Source organism: Octopus sinensis, linkage group LG29, assembly GCF_006345805.1.
Source record: "Octopus sinensis linkage group LG29, ASM634580v1, whole genome shotgun sequence".
NCBI lineage: Eukaryota > Metazoa > Mollusca > Cephalopoda > Octopoda > Octopodidae > Octopus > Octopus sinensis.
This window is the reverse complement of record NC_043025.1, coordinates 292,381-307,380: the sequence shown is the minus strand read 5'-3', so window position 1 is coordinate 307,380 and position 15,000 is coordinate 292,381. Positions and strand designations below refer to the sequence as shown.

General features: G+C 41.6%; 1 protein-coding gene across 5 annotated transcripts in view; it reads right to left on the bottom strand.

Annotated features, from left to right (window-relative positions):
* LOC115226117 (26S proteasome non-ATPase regulatory subunit 10) overlaps positions 1-15,000 on the bottom strand; it is a 273,213-nt gene that overhangs the window by 30,002 nt on the left and 228,211 nt on the right. For 3 of the 5 annotated variants that reach the window (XM_036514893.1, XM_029797103.2, XM_036514892.1), the window contains exons 2-3: positions 8,414-8,574; positions 6,925-6,970 (exon numbers count right to left, since the gene is read on the bottom strand). The exons of 1 other annotated variant lie outside the window; for it this stretch is intronic. In XM_036514893.1, coding sequence (XP_036370786.1) covers positions 6,925-6,970; positions 8,414-8,574 — 207 coding nt within the window. The remainder of the gene's footprint in view (positions 1-6,924; positions 6,971-8,413; positions 8,575-15,000) is intronic. One more of the 5 variants, XM_036514891.1, reaches the window with a different exon arrangement.

Genomic DNA, 15,000 nt, shown 5'->3' with positions numbered 1-15,000 from the left:
ACTCACAGAAAAAGAGAAGAGAAGGAATGAAATTAATTAAACAGGTGGAATGATTGGGGTGGGGAGTAGGTAATGGAGATTTCTATTGTATATACACACACGTGTATACACACATACATATGTGCATATAAATATATTTATACACACACACACAAACACACGCATATAGGATGAATAACTCAATGAATAAACACATAGAGCAGCAAAATGTGTGTGTGTGTGTGTGTATGTGTGTGTTCGCGTGTGTGTATGTTCATAGTTACATTTATTCTTTTATTCTTGCATTTGTTTCAGTCATGTGAATGTGGCCATGCTGGAGCACTGTCGTTAGTCGAGCAAATCGACCCCAGTAAGCCTAGTACTTATTTTATTCATTTCTTTTGCAGAAATGCTAGTTTACGGGGACGTAAACACACCAGCATCGGTTGTCAAGCGATGTTGGGGACAAACACAGACACACAAACACACGCACGTACACACAGACACACATAACACACACACACATACACAAACTCATATGCATATATATATATGTACACACACACCACACACACACACACACATATATAGATTTATACATATTTATATATATATACATACGACGAGCTTCTTTCAGTCTCCATCTACCAAATCCACTCACAAGGTTTGCTCAGCCTGGGGCTATAGCAGAAGACACTTGTACATTGTGCCATGCAGTGAAAATGAACCGGGAACCATGTGGTTGGTAAGCAAGTTACTTACCACACAGCCACACCTGCGCCTCTCTCTCACACATGTGTGTGTGTATGTAAATAGATCTTTTTTACTCTTTTGCTTGTTTCCATCATTTGACTGTGGCCATGCTGGAGCACCGCATTTAGTCGAGGAAATTGCCACCAGGACTTATTATTTGTAAGTCTAGTACTCATTCTATCGATCTCTTTGCCGAACCGCTAAGTTACGGGAGCGTAAGCACACCAGCATCGGTTGTCAAGCGATGGTGGGGAACAAAGACGCACACTCAAACACACATATATATATACATATATATAACGGGCTTCTTCCAGTTTCCGTCTACCAAATCCACTCACAAGGCTTTGGTCGGCCCGAGGCTATAGTACAAGACACTTGCCCAAGGTGCCACTAAGAGGGACTGAACCCGGAACCATGTTGTTTATAAGCAATCTACTTACCACACAGCCATCCCTGTACCTGTATATATATATATATTATATATATTATATATATATATATATATATATATATATATATATATATGCTGTTGCATGTTCCTCATGAAGCTTTTTAATATAAATATTTCTTAATGAAATTTTCTGAAAATCCATCCCTTTCAATGTCTTAATCACAATTATGTCTGGAGTGTGATTGGTTTGAAACTATCAATGCTTCCGTTTTCTCAACATAATCGTCATCGAAAATCAATGATTATCATTAAAAGTAGGAAACACCAGAAAGATATGGGGGAAAATACGGGGGCTCAAGAAGTATATATATATATATATATATATATATATATATATATATATATGTGCGTGTTTGGTGTGGTTGTGTGTGTGTACTACTCATATATACTTGTCATACATATTTAATGTATAATATATATGTAATATATCGTATAATCTATATATATATATATATATATATATATAGATATAATATAGAATCCTAATATGTATATATTATATATACTTTATGTAAAGCAGCAGAAAATTCAACAAAATCTGTTACTCTAAGTTTCTCGTTGCCGTTCATCAGACAGTTTTTTTGCTATATATATATATATAATATCATCATCATCATCATCATCATTTAACGTCCGCTTTCCATGCTAGCATGGGTTGGACGGTTCAACGGGGGTCTGGGGAGCCCGAAGCTGCACCAGTCCAGTCAGATCTGGCAGTGTTTCTACAGCTGGATGCCCTTCCTAACGCCAAACACACCACTCCGAGAGTGTAGTGGTGATTTTATGTGCCACCGACACAGGTGCCAGACGAGGCTGACAAACGGCCACGCTCGGATGGTGTTTTTTATGTGCTACCGACACAGGTGCCAGACGAGGGCCACGCTCGGATGGTGTTTTTTATGTGCTACCGACACAGGTGCCAGACGAGGCTGGCAGACGGCCACGCTCGGATGGTGTTTTTTATGTGCCACCGACACAGGTGCCAGACGAGGCTGGCAGACGGCCACGCTCGGATGGTGTTTTTATGTGCCACCGACACAGGTGCCAGACGAGGCTGGCAGACGGCCACGCTCGGATGGTGTTTTTATGTGCCACCGACACAGGTGCCAGATGAGGCTGGCAAACGGCCACGATCGGATGGTGCTTGTTACGTGCCCACAGCACGGAGGCCAGTCGATGCGGTACTGGCCACGGCCACGTTCGGATGGTTTTCTTATATGCCACGTGCCACCGGCACTGGTACCACAAAGATACAAATTCCATGATGTTCATCTATTTTGATTTGTTTTGATTTGATTGATTTGATTTTCACTTGCCTCAACAGGTCTTCACAAGTGTCACAAGAAGGAAGGTATGCACAGGTGGACTGACTACGTCCCAGGTAGGGGCCATGGGTTATGGCCTGACTAGTCTTGCCGGGTCTTCGGATGGTGTTTTTATGTGCCACCGACACAGGTGCTAGATGAGGCTGGCGAACGGCCACGATCGGATGGTGTTTGTCATGTGCCCACCGCACTGACTACGGCACTGATGGATTTCTGTGTGCCACAGGCACTGGTACCACAAGATACAAATTCCATTGATGTTCATCTATTTTGTCTATTTTGATTTGATTTGATTTGATTTGATTTGATTTTCACTTGCCTCAACCGGTCTTCACAAGTGTCACAAGAAGGAAGGAAGGTATGCACAGGTGGACTGACTAGTCTTGCCGGGTCTTCGGAAGGTGTTTTTATGTGCCACCGACACAGGTGCCAGATGAGGCTGGCGAACGGCCATGATCGGATGGTGTTTGTTACGTGCCCACAGCACGGAGGCCGGTCGATGCGGAACTGGCTACGGCCACGTTCGGATGGTTCTCATGTGTGCCACCGGCACTGGTACCACAAAGTGTGTGCCACCGGCACTGGATGGTTCTCATGTGTGCCACCGGCACTGGTACCACAAAGATACAGATTCCATTGATGTTCATCTATTTTGATTTGTTTTGATTTGATTTTCACTTGCCTCAACAGGTCTTCACAAGTGTCACAAGAAGGAAGGTATGCACAGGTGGACTGACTACGTCCCAGGTAGGGGCCATGGTTTATGGCCTGACTAGTCTTGCCGGGTCTTCGGATGGTGTTTTTATGTGCCACCGACACACAGGTGCTAGATGAGGCTGGTGAACGGCCACGATCGGATGGTGTTTGTCATGTGCCCACAGAACGGAGGCCAGTCGATGCGGTACTGGCTACGGCCACTTTCGGATGGTTTTCTCTTGTGTGCCACCGGCACTGGTACCACAAAGATACAAATTCCATTGATGTTCATCTATTTTGATTTGTTTTGATTTGATTTTGATTTTGATTTTGATTTTCACTTGCCTCAACAGGCCTTTGATTTTCACTTGCCTCAACAGGCCTTCACAAGTATCACAAGGAGGAAGGTATGCACAGGTGAACTGACTACGTCCCAGGTAGGGGCCATGGTTTATGGCCTGACTAGTCTTGCCAGGTCTTCGGAAGGTGTTTTTATGTGCCACCGACACAGGTGCTAGATGAGGCTGGCGAACGGCCACGACCGGATGGTGTTTGTTATGTGCCCACAGCACGATGGCCAGTGATGCGGTACTGACTACGGCCACGTTCGGATGGATTCTTGTGTGCCACCGGCACTGGTACCACAAGGCGTACTGACTACGGCCACGTTCGGATGGATTCTTGTGTGCCACCGGCACTGGTACCACAAGCGGTACTGACTACGGCCACGTTCGGATGGATTCTTGTGTGCCACTGGCACTGGTACCACAAGCGGTACTGACTACGGCCACGTTCGGATGGATTCTTGTGTGCCACCGGCACTGGTACCACAAGGATACAAATTCCATTGATGTTCATCTATTTTGATTTGTTTTGATTTGATTTGATTTTCACTTGCCTCAACAGGTCTTCACAAGTCGGAAGGTATGTACAGGTGGACTGACTACGTCCCAGGTAGGGCCCACGGGTTATGACCTGACTAGTCTTGCCGGGTCTTCGGATGGTGTTTTTATGTGCCACCATGTTCCCACAGCACGGAGGCCAGTCGATGCGGTACTGGCTACGGCCACGTTCGGATGGTTTTCTTGTGTGCCACAGGCACTGGTACCACAAAGATACAAATTCCATTGATGTTCATCTATTTTGATTGATTTTCACTTGCCTCAGCCGGTCTTCACAAGTGTCACAAGAAGGAAGGTATGCACAGGTGGATCGACTACGTCCCAGGTAGGGGCCACGGGATATGGCCTGACTAGTCCTGCCGGGTCCTCTCATGCACAGCACACTTCCATAGGACTCGGTCTTCAGTCATTTCCTTAGTGAGACCTAAAGTTCGAAGGTCGTGCTTCACCACCTCGTCCCAGGTTTTCCTGGGTCTACCTCTTCCACAGGTTCCCTCAACTGCTAGGTTGTAGCACTTTTGCACACAACTATCTTCAGCCATTCTCGTCACATGACCATACCAGCGCAGCCGTCTCTCTTGCACACCACAACTGACACTTCTTAGGTTCAACTTTTCTCTCAAAGTACTTACACTCTGACGATTATGAACACTGACATTACACATCCATCGGAGCATACTGGCTTCATTTCTTGCAAGCTTACGCATATCCTCAGCTGTCACGGCCCATGTTTCACTACCATGTAGCATGGCTGTACGTACACACGCATCATATAGTCTGCCTTTTACTCTTAGCGAGAGACCTTTTGTCACCAGCAGGGGTAAGAGCTCTCTAAACTTTGCCCAGGCTATTCTTACTCTAGCAGTTACACTTTCAGCACACCCACCCCCGCTACTGACTTGGTCTCCTAGGTAGCGGAAGCTATCAACTACTTCTAGTTTGTCTCCCTGGAACGTGGTAGAAGTTGGACTCTGCACATTTCCAGTGTTTATTTCTCCTGAGCATCTGCCACAGGCAAAAACTATTTTCTTAGTTAGCCTTCCTTTGACATTGCTGCACCTCTTATGTGTCCATAGCTTACACTTGGTGCACCTTATAGAGTTTCTACCTACACCTTTTTTACAGATCGAGCAGGGCCATCTACCTGAAGTCGTTTGTGGTTGGTCCACCTTCCTACTTATTAGGACTTTGGTTTTGGCTAGGTTGATTCTAAGGCCCTTCGATTCTAATCCTTGTTTCCACACCTGAAACTTCTCCTCCAGTTCTGATAGTGACTCAGCAATTAGAGCAAGGTCATCAGCATATAGGAGCTCCCAGGGGCATCCTGTCTTAAATTCTTCCGTTATTGCCTGGAGGACTATGATAAATAGGAGGGGGCTGAGGACTGAACCTTGGTGGACCCCAACCTCTACCCGGAATTCTTCACTGTACTCGTTGCCAACCCTCACCTTACTAGCTGCGTCTCTGTACATGGCTCGCACAGCTCTCACTAACCATTCATCTATCCCTAGTTTCCTCATTGACCACCAGATAAGGGATCGGGGGACCCTGTCAAAGGCTTTCTCTAAGTCAACAAAAGCCAGGTACAAGGGCTTACCTTTGGCTAGGTATTTCTCCTGCAGCTGTCTTACCAGGAATATAGCATCAGTAGTACTTTTCCCTGGCACGAACCCAAACTGCATATCATCTAAGCTAACTCTCTCTCTAATTAACTGGGCTATAACCCTCTCCGTAACCTTCATTACCTGATCCAACAGCTTGATGCCCCTGTAGTTATTTGTATCTAGGGCATCGCCTTTACCTTTGTAGCAGTTGACTATTATGCTGCTACACCAGTCATTGGGTATGACTCCTTCGTGTATCACCTGGTTAACTATACGGGTGACTATGCTATAGCCGACACTACCAGATATTTTGAGCATCTCTGCAGTAATTCCTGATGGGCCTGGGGCTTTCCTGTCTTCATGCTTCTAATTGCCTTAGCTACCACGGAACTATCAACTCGGATAGCTGGTCCCTCTGTTGGGTCAACATTCGGCAGACTCTCTTTATCCCATTCATTTTCCTCATTCAGCAACCTTTCATAGTGGCGTCTCCAAGCTTCTCTCTTTGCATCCTCATTTAACGCAAGTGAACCATCCTCCATGCGAACACATTTCTCTCCAACCACATCTCGATTCTCTCTCACACACTGTCTTGCAACACGAAATACCTCAAGTCTTTCATCCTCACGGCGCAGGACATTGGCAAATTTTCTTTTATCTGCTTCCCCTCTGGCTAGATAGACCTGTCTCCTAGCTTCCCTTCTGGCAGTCTGATACACTTCCCTGCTACCACCGTTCTTCCAGGCCTTCCAAGCCTGTTTCTTTTGTCTAATAGCCCTATCAACAATATTGTTCCACCACCATGTTATTTTGGGTCTTAAGGGGACTTTGCACCAGCCACAGATCTGGTCATATATATATATACATACTAATATAGGATGAAGTTTTTTTTACAGAAAAATATTCCATCAAAAAATGTGGCAGCATATTAAAATAACTTTACTGTTAAATTATAAACAACTTATAAATAAGGGCTAAAGAAAAGTATTTCAATGACAATTTGCTGATAAGAGACTTTTAAATCGTCAATTTCCACATATTATTTACTCGCTACAGAAAAAAAACACGAAGAACTGAAACTGGGAGAAGCCGGCCGATAGAATGTTTTTTAAAAAGTTCGTTATTTCTATATTGAATCAATTTCGAAATTAATCTCATAATAGATTCTTTCGTCTTCAGTAGAACATACGAAAGGATATAAATAAGATACTTACGTCACAACCCCGAGATAGTAAGATCTCCACTGCATGAAGGTGATTCCTGAGAGTAAAAGATAGAAACATTGACTAATTTACATTAAATATGAAAATATTTTGGCTTTGAGACGAAACATTATCGTCATCATCATCATCATCATTATCACCTGCACTATTATCATCAATATCGTGTTCATCAACATCATTACCATCATCATCATTGCCACCACCTCCATCATTGACAAAATCATCATCATCATCATCATCATCAGAGCCTTCATCATCATCACCCTCATCATCATTATCATCTTCGACATCTCCAATATCATCATAATCAATATTATCATCATTCATTACCACTATAATCATAATCATCATCATCATCATCAACACCATCATCAACAGCAAGATCAACCTCATTAATATCATCATCATCATCATTATCATCATCATCATCATCATCATCACCATCATCATCATCGTCATCATCATCGTCATCATCATCATCATCGCATCTATCATCATCATCAACAGCAAGATCAACCTCATCAATATCATCATCATCATCATTATCATCATCATCATCATAATAACATCATTATCATCATAATAATTACATCATAATCATCATCATCGTCGTCATCATCACGATAATCATCATAATAATCATTGTCGTCATCATCATCATCATCATCATCCACATCATCATCATCATCATCATCATCATTATTATCAACATCTTCATCATCTTCATCATCGTCGTTATCATCATCATCATCATGGTCGTCGTCATCATCATTATCGTCATCATCATCATAATCATTATCATCACCATCACCATCGTCATCTTCATCATCGTCGTTATCATCAACATGATGATCATCATCATCATAATCAACACCATCACCATCATCAGCTTCATCATCGTGGTTATCATCAACATCATAATCATCATCATCATCATCATCAACACCATCACCATCATCAGCTTCATCATCGTGGTTATCATCGTCATCATCATAATCATCATCATCATCGTCGTCATCATCATCATTCATCGCCACTATAATTATAATCATCATCATCGGCATAATCACAGTCATCATCATCATCGTCATCATCATCATCGTCGTTATCATCATCATCATCATTATCATTATCACCATCATCATCATCATCATCATCACCATCATCGCCTCCATCATCATCATCATCATCATAATCAACAACACCATCATGATGATCGACATCATCAATACCGTCATCGTCATCATCATCGCCGTTATCATCCTCATCATGGGGATTGTTATGATTGAATAATGACTAATGACTTGGATCGATGACTAAAGAGAAGCTTGTTGTTGTTGTTGTTGTTGTTGTTTGCTAGTCTGCTGTTGTGATGTTGTCCCACAACTCTGGCCTGTTTGGATATTGAACCTGTGTCTGCAATTGCAACAAATTTACAAACAAAAACACATCTGCAGATTTTACTTGATTCTCAACTTACCCCTTAACAGCCAAATGCAAAGCTGTACAACCAAACCAGTTGTCTTTCGCTCCTAACTTCGCACCAGCTTTTATCAAAATGTCGATGATTCTTCTATCGGCGCCCTCTTCACAGGCCAACATTAAAGGAGTTGTTCCATCTCCATAAATAGGTTTATTAATCTGTAATGAAGAAAGTGAGGACATGTGAAATAGAGAAATTCCATTTTCTCTCTCTCTCTCTCTCTCTTTTCTCTCTTTGTCTCTCACTCTCTTTCTCTCCTTCTTTCTCTCTCTATCTCCCTCTTCCATTCCTATCCTTCTCTTTCTTTTCTCACTTTCTCTCTCTTTACCCTTTTTCTCTCTCTCTTTCTTTCTCCTCTCTCCGTGTCTCTTTTACTCTCTCTCTCTCTCTCTCTTTTTCTCTCTTTCTCTCTCTCTCTTTCTCGTTTTCTTTCCTCTTTCTCTCCTTCTTTCTCTCTCTATCTCCCTCTTCCATTCCTATCCTTCTCTTTCTTTTCTCACTTTCTCTCTCTTTACCCTTTTTCTCTCTCTCTTTCTTTCTTTCTCCTCTCTCCGTGTCTCATTTACTCTCTCTCTCTTTTCTCTCTTTGTCTCTCACTCTCTTTCTCTCCTTCTTTCTCTCTCTATCTTCCTCTTTCATTCCTATACTTCTCTTTCTTTTCTCACTTTCTCTCTCTTTCCCCTTTTTCTCTCTCTCTTTTTTCTCCTCTCTCCGTGTCTCTTTTACTCTCTCTCACTTTTTACTCTCTTTGTCTCTCACTCTCTTTCTCGTTTTCTTTCCTCTTTCTCTCCTTCTTTCTCTCTCTATCTCTCTCTTTCATTTCTTTCATTCTCTTTCTTTTCTCACTTTCTCTCTCTTTCCCCTTTCCTTCTCTCTCTTTCTTTCTCTTTCTCTCTCCGTATCTCTTTTACTCTCTCTCTCTTTCTTTTCTCTCTTTTCCCATTTTCCTTTCCTCTCTTTCTCTCTCACATTTCCTTCCTCTTTCTCTTTTTCTTTTTTCTCTTATCTTTCTCTTTCTCTATTTTTCAAGTTCTCTCTTTCTCTCTCCGTATCTCTCTCTCTTTCATTTCTTTCTCTTTCTATTCTTACATGCTGTCTCTTTCCCTTTTCTTCTCTCTCTTTCTTTCTTTCTCTTTCTCGCTCTCTCTTTCCCTTTTTCCCTCTCTTCTCTCTCTCTCTCATCTTTTCTCCCTCTTTTTCATTTACTTTTCTCTCTTTCTCTCTTTTTCTTTCTCGTTCTGTCTTTTTCCATTTCTCTTTCTTTATCTCTTCTCTTACTTTTTTCTCTTTCTTTCTCTTTCTGTCTCCTTCAATTTTCCTTTTCTCTCTTTCACCCAACCTTTTCCTCTTTCGTCTCTCTTTCTCTTTAACTTGTCTCTCTTTCTTTGATGCCCTTTCTCTTTTCCTTTACTCTCTCTTTCTTCTTCATTCCTTCTCTCACATTTTCTTTTCTATCTTTCTCTCTATGTCTCTTACACTTTTTTCTCACTCTTTCCTTCCTCTCTCTCTCTTTTCAATCTGTCTTCCTCTCTCTTTCTTTCCCACTCTCTTTTCACTCCTATATTACCCTCTTTCCCTCTCTGTCTCTTTTCTCTTTCTCTCCCTCTCCTATTCTTATCTGTCACTTTCTTTTGACCCCTTTCCCTCTTTCTTTCTCCCTATCTCTTTTTCTCTTCTCTCATTCTCTCCCGCTCTTTTACCTTTCTCTCCTGCTTTACTTTTCTCTCTTTTTCTATTCTCTCTTCTTTATCTCTCTCCTTTTCTTTTCCCTCTTTCTCTCCCCTTATTCGCTTCCTTTTATCTCTCTTTCTTTCCTCTCTTCCTCTTTCTCTCTGTTATCACTTTTCTCTGGCAATTTTTCTCTTCTCTCTTCCTCTCACTCTCTCACTTTCCTTTTCTCTCTTCCTCCCTCTCCCTCTCTTTCTTTCTGTCTCTTTGTCCTTTCCTTTCCCTCTTCTTTCCCTCTTTTCCTTTTCTCCCTTTAAGGGACTTACTTTTTTCTTTTCTCTCCTCTCTTGCCTTCTCCCTTTCTTTTCTCTCTATCTCCCTCTTTCTTTTCTCTCATTCTCTTTATCCCTTTTTCGTCTCTTTTATCCCTCTCTTTCTCAATTCTCTCTCTTTCAGTCTTTGTTTTTCCTCTTTCTTCCTCTGTCTCTCTCCCTTATTCTCTCTTTATTTCTCTCAGTACCTTTTTCTTCTCTTATCTTCCATCTTTCTCTCTTCCTCTCCCTCTTTCTCTTTTTCTATTCTCGTTCTCTCCCTCTCTGATTCTTTTCTCTCTCTTTTTATTTTCTGGTTTTCCTTCTCTCTATCATTCCTTATCTTTTCCTTTTTTCTCTTTCTCTCTCTGTTTCCTTTCTCTCACTCTCTATCTTTTTTCTCTCTTTCGCTCATTTTCTTTGTCTGTTCTCTCTTTCTCTCTCATTTCCTCATTCTCTCTCCCTTTCTTCTTCTCTTACTTCCTCTCATTTCTTTTTCTCTCTCTTTATTTTCTTGCACTCTCGCTTTTTTCTCCTTCTTTCTCCTTCTCGTTTTCTTTTTATCCTTGTTCCTCTCTCTCACTCTTTCATCTCTCTCTTTCTTCCTCTCGTTTCTTTTTCTCTCTCTCTCACTTTTTTCTTCTCCCTTCTCCCTCTCGTTCTCTTTTTATCTTTCTTCCTCTCTCTCAATCTTCCATTTCTCTTTCTTCCTTTCGTTTCTTTCTCTCTTTCTTTCTTTCTCGCTCTTTCACTTTTTTCCCCTTCTTTCTCCCTCTCGTTTTCTTTTTATCCTTGTTCCTCTCTCTCGCTCTTTCATTTCTCTCTTTCTTCCTCTCGTTTCTTTTTCTCTCTCTTTCCTTTCTCGCTCTTTCACTTTTTTCTCCTCTTTCTCCCTCTCGTTTTCTTTTTATCCTTGTTCCTCTCTCTCACTCTTTCTTCCTCTCTCTCTTTCCTTTCTCGCTCTCTCACTTTTTTCTCCTCCCTTCTCCCTCTCGTTTTCTTTTTATCTTTCTTCCTCTCTCTCACTCTTTCATTTCTCTCTTCTTCCTCGCGTTTCTTTCTCTCTTTCTTTCTTTTCTCGCTCTTTCACTTTTTTCTCCTTCCTTCTCCCTCTCTTTTTCTTTTTATCCTTGTTCCTCTCTCTCACTCTTTCATTTCTCTCCTCTCTTTTCTTTTCCTCTCTTTTTCTTTCTCTCTCTTTCCTTTTCTTTCGCTCTCTCACTTTTTTCTCCTCCCTTCTCCCTTTTTCTCATCCTCTTCCTCTCGTCTTCCTCTCTCTCCCTCTTCCTTCTTTTCTTTTTATCTTTCTTCCTCTCTCTCACTCTTTCATTTCTCTTTCTTCCTCTCGTTTCTTTCTCTCTTTCTTTCTTTTCTCGCTCTTTCACTTTTTTCTCCTTCCTTCTCCCTCTCGTTTTCTTTTTATCCTTCTTCCTCTCTCTCACTCTTTCATTTCTCTCTTTCTTCCTCTCGTTTCTTTTTCTCTCTCTTTCCTTTCTCGCTCTCTCACTTTTTTCTCCTTCTTTCTCCCTCTCGTTTTCTTTTTATCCTTCTTCCTCTCTCTCACTCTTTCATTTCTCTCTTTCTTCCTCTCGTTTCTTTTTCTCTCTTTCTTTCCTTCCTCGCTCTCTCACTTTTTTCTCCTCCCTTCTCCCTCTCCCTCTCGTTTTCTTCTTATCTTTCTTCCTCTTTCTCACTCTTTCATTTCTCTTTCTTCCTCTCTTTCTTTCTTTTCTCGCTCTTTCACTTTTTACTCCTTCCTTCTCCCTCTCGTTTTCTTTTTATCTTTCTTCCTCTCTCTCACTCTTTCATTTCTCTCTTTCTTCCTCTCGTTTCTTTTTCTCTCTCTTTCCTTTCTCGCTCTCTCACTTTTTTCTCCTTCTTTCTCCCTCTCGTTTTCTTTTTATCTTTCTTCCTCTCTCTCACTCTTTCATTTCTCTTTCTTCCTCTCGGTTCTTCCTCTCTTTCTTTCTTTTCTCGCTCTTTCACTTTTTTCTCCTTCCTTCTCCCTCTCTTTTTCTTTTTATCCTTGTTCCTCTCTCTCACTCTTTCATTTCTCTCTTTCTTCCTCTCGTTTCTTTTTCTCTCTCTTTCCTTTCTCGCTCTCTCACTTTTTTCTCCTTCCTTCTCCCTCTCGTTTTCTTTTTATCTTTCTTCCTCTCTCTCACTCTTTCATTTCTCTCTCTTCCTCTCTTTCTTTCTTTTCTCGCTCTTTCACTTTTTACTCCTTCCTTCTCCCTCTCGTTTTCTTTTTATCTTTCTTCCTCTCTCTCACTCTTTCATTTCTCTTTCTTCCTCTCGTTTCTTTTTCCCTCTCTTTCCTTTCTCGCTCTCTCACTTTTTTCTCCTCCCTTCTCCCTCTCGTTTTCTTTTTATCTTTCTTCCTCTCTCTCACTCTTTCATTTCTCTTTCTTCCTCTCGTTTCTTTCTCTCTTTCTTTCTTTCTCGCTCTTTCACTTTTTTCTCCTTCTTTCTCCCTCTCGTTTTCTTTTTATCCTTGTTCCTCTCTCTTTTCTTCCCCTCGTTTCTTTTTCTCTCTCTTTCCTTCCTCGCTCTCTCACTTTTTTCTCCTCCCTTCTCCCTCTCGTTTTCTTCTTATCTTTCTTCCTCTTTCTCACTCTTTCATTTCTCTTTCTTCCTCTCGTTTCTTCCTCTCTTTCTTTCTTTTCTCGCTCTTTCACTTTTTTCTCCTTCCTTCTCCCTCTCTTTTTCTTTTTATCCTTGTTCCTCTCTCTCACTCTTTCATTTCTCTCTTTCTTCCTCTCGTTTCTTTTTCTCTCTCTTTCCTTTCTCGCTCTCTCACTTTTTTCTCCACCCTTCTCCCTCTCGCTTTCTTTTTATTATTCTTCCTCTCTCTCACTCTTTCATTTCTCTCTTTCTTTCTCTCGTTTCTTTTTCTCTCTCTCTTTCTTTTCTCGCTCTCACTTTTTTCTCCTTCCTTCTCCCTCTCGTTTTCTTTTTATTATTCTTCCTCTCTCTCACTCTTTCATTTCTCTCTTTCTTTCTCTCGTTTCTTTTTCTCTCTCTCTTTCTTTTCTCTCGCCTCTCGCTTTTTTCTCCTTCTTTCTCCTCGCGTTTTCTTTTTATCCTTTTTCCTCTCTCTCACTCTTTCATTTCTCTCTTTCTTCCTCTCGTTTCTTTTTCTCTCTCTTTCTTTTCTCGCTCTCTCGCTTTTTTCTCCTTTTTTCTCCCTCTCGTTTTCTTTTTATCCTTGTTCCTCTCTCTCACTCTTTCATTTCTCTCTTTCTTCCTCTCGTTTCTTTTTCTCTCTCTCCTTCTCTTCTCGCTCTCTCACTTTTTTACCCTTCTTTCTCCCTCTCGTTTTCTTTTTATCCTTCTTCCTCTCTCTCACTCTTTCATTTCTCTCTCTTTCTTTTCTCTCTCCTTTTCTTTTTTCAATCTCTTTCTCTTAATCTTTTCTCTCCTTTTTTCACTCTCTCTTACTCTGTTTCGTTTCTCTTTTTGTCTTCTCTATAATTCTCTCTCAATTTTCCTTTTCTTTCTTCTATTTTCTATTCTTCTCTCTTCTTTTTTTCTCTTTCCTTTTCTTTTCTCTCTCTTCTTGTTTCAGTCATGAGAATACGGCCATGCTGGGGCTCCTCCGCCTCGATTTTGTCTTTTATGTGTGGTACCTTTCTGTTCTAATTAGCACCAACCTATAGATCTCTTTTGCTTCAGGCCAAAGTAACAGGATGCTAATACACCGACACCCGTTATCAATTAGCAGTTAGGGGACCCCACTTGCATAGATACACATGCATACACATACACACACACACAAACACCACACACACATATATATATATATACGAGTTATAACACCTGTAGGATGTTTTTATCTATTCACCAAAGTGAATGGAGCCTGCAGAAATCTCTTATATCTGTCACACTTCCGTTCATGGGCCTCGTTACAACCCGCTCCCCACCCCACGTGACTGTTCATTCAATTATGATAATTTTCTGAGCCTTTTCAGGCCACAGGACCACATCAGGCCTCAGGGTTGTTATGGATATCCGGGGAGACTGCAATCTCTTCCTAAGTCTACCTCATATCCCATTGTTGAGACCCTTGCAGCAAGATGTGTATTGCTTTTGCTAGCTTTACTGCTTCTCTCTCCTCTTCCCACGACTTAATTGCGGCGTTTTATATTCCCTTGGTGATGATTTTTCTTACACCTTTACTGCTCCAGGGTGTGAGCAAGTATTTGTATCTGCTTTGAGAAAGTGTTATTCTGCACCCTGCCAAGATGTGTGCAGAGAACCCCTTTCCTACAAAGTCTACACAGCTGGTCTTCCCTCAAACATTATCTGTGTAGGTTTGTTGGCATCGGAGTGTGTCATACACCGCTCCATGCAGGAAGGAGATGTACAAGGTTCCAGCCTCCATAGGTCAGTCCATGAGAGCTTCCTCTTAGGAGATCCTAATTTAGTTCATGCACTCAGAGATACCAACTCCACAGCTATTGATTTCCTTGTATCTTCCTCCTGGTACCACAATGCTTTCTGAGTCATAACCCACCTCTCCCTGGTGTCTGCCTTCTTCTTCCGTTGTTGGAAATAGAAAGAGCCAAGTCCCTGGCGACCCCAACATGTAGCTCCAATTATGAC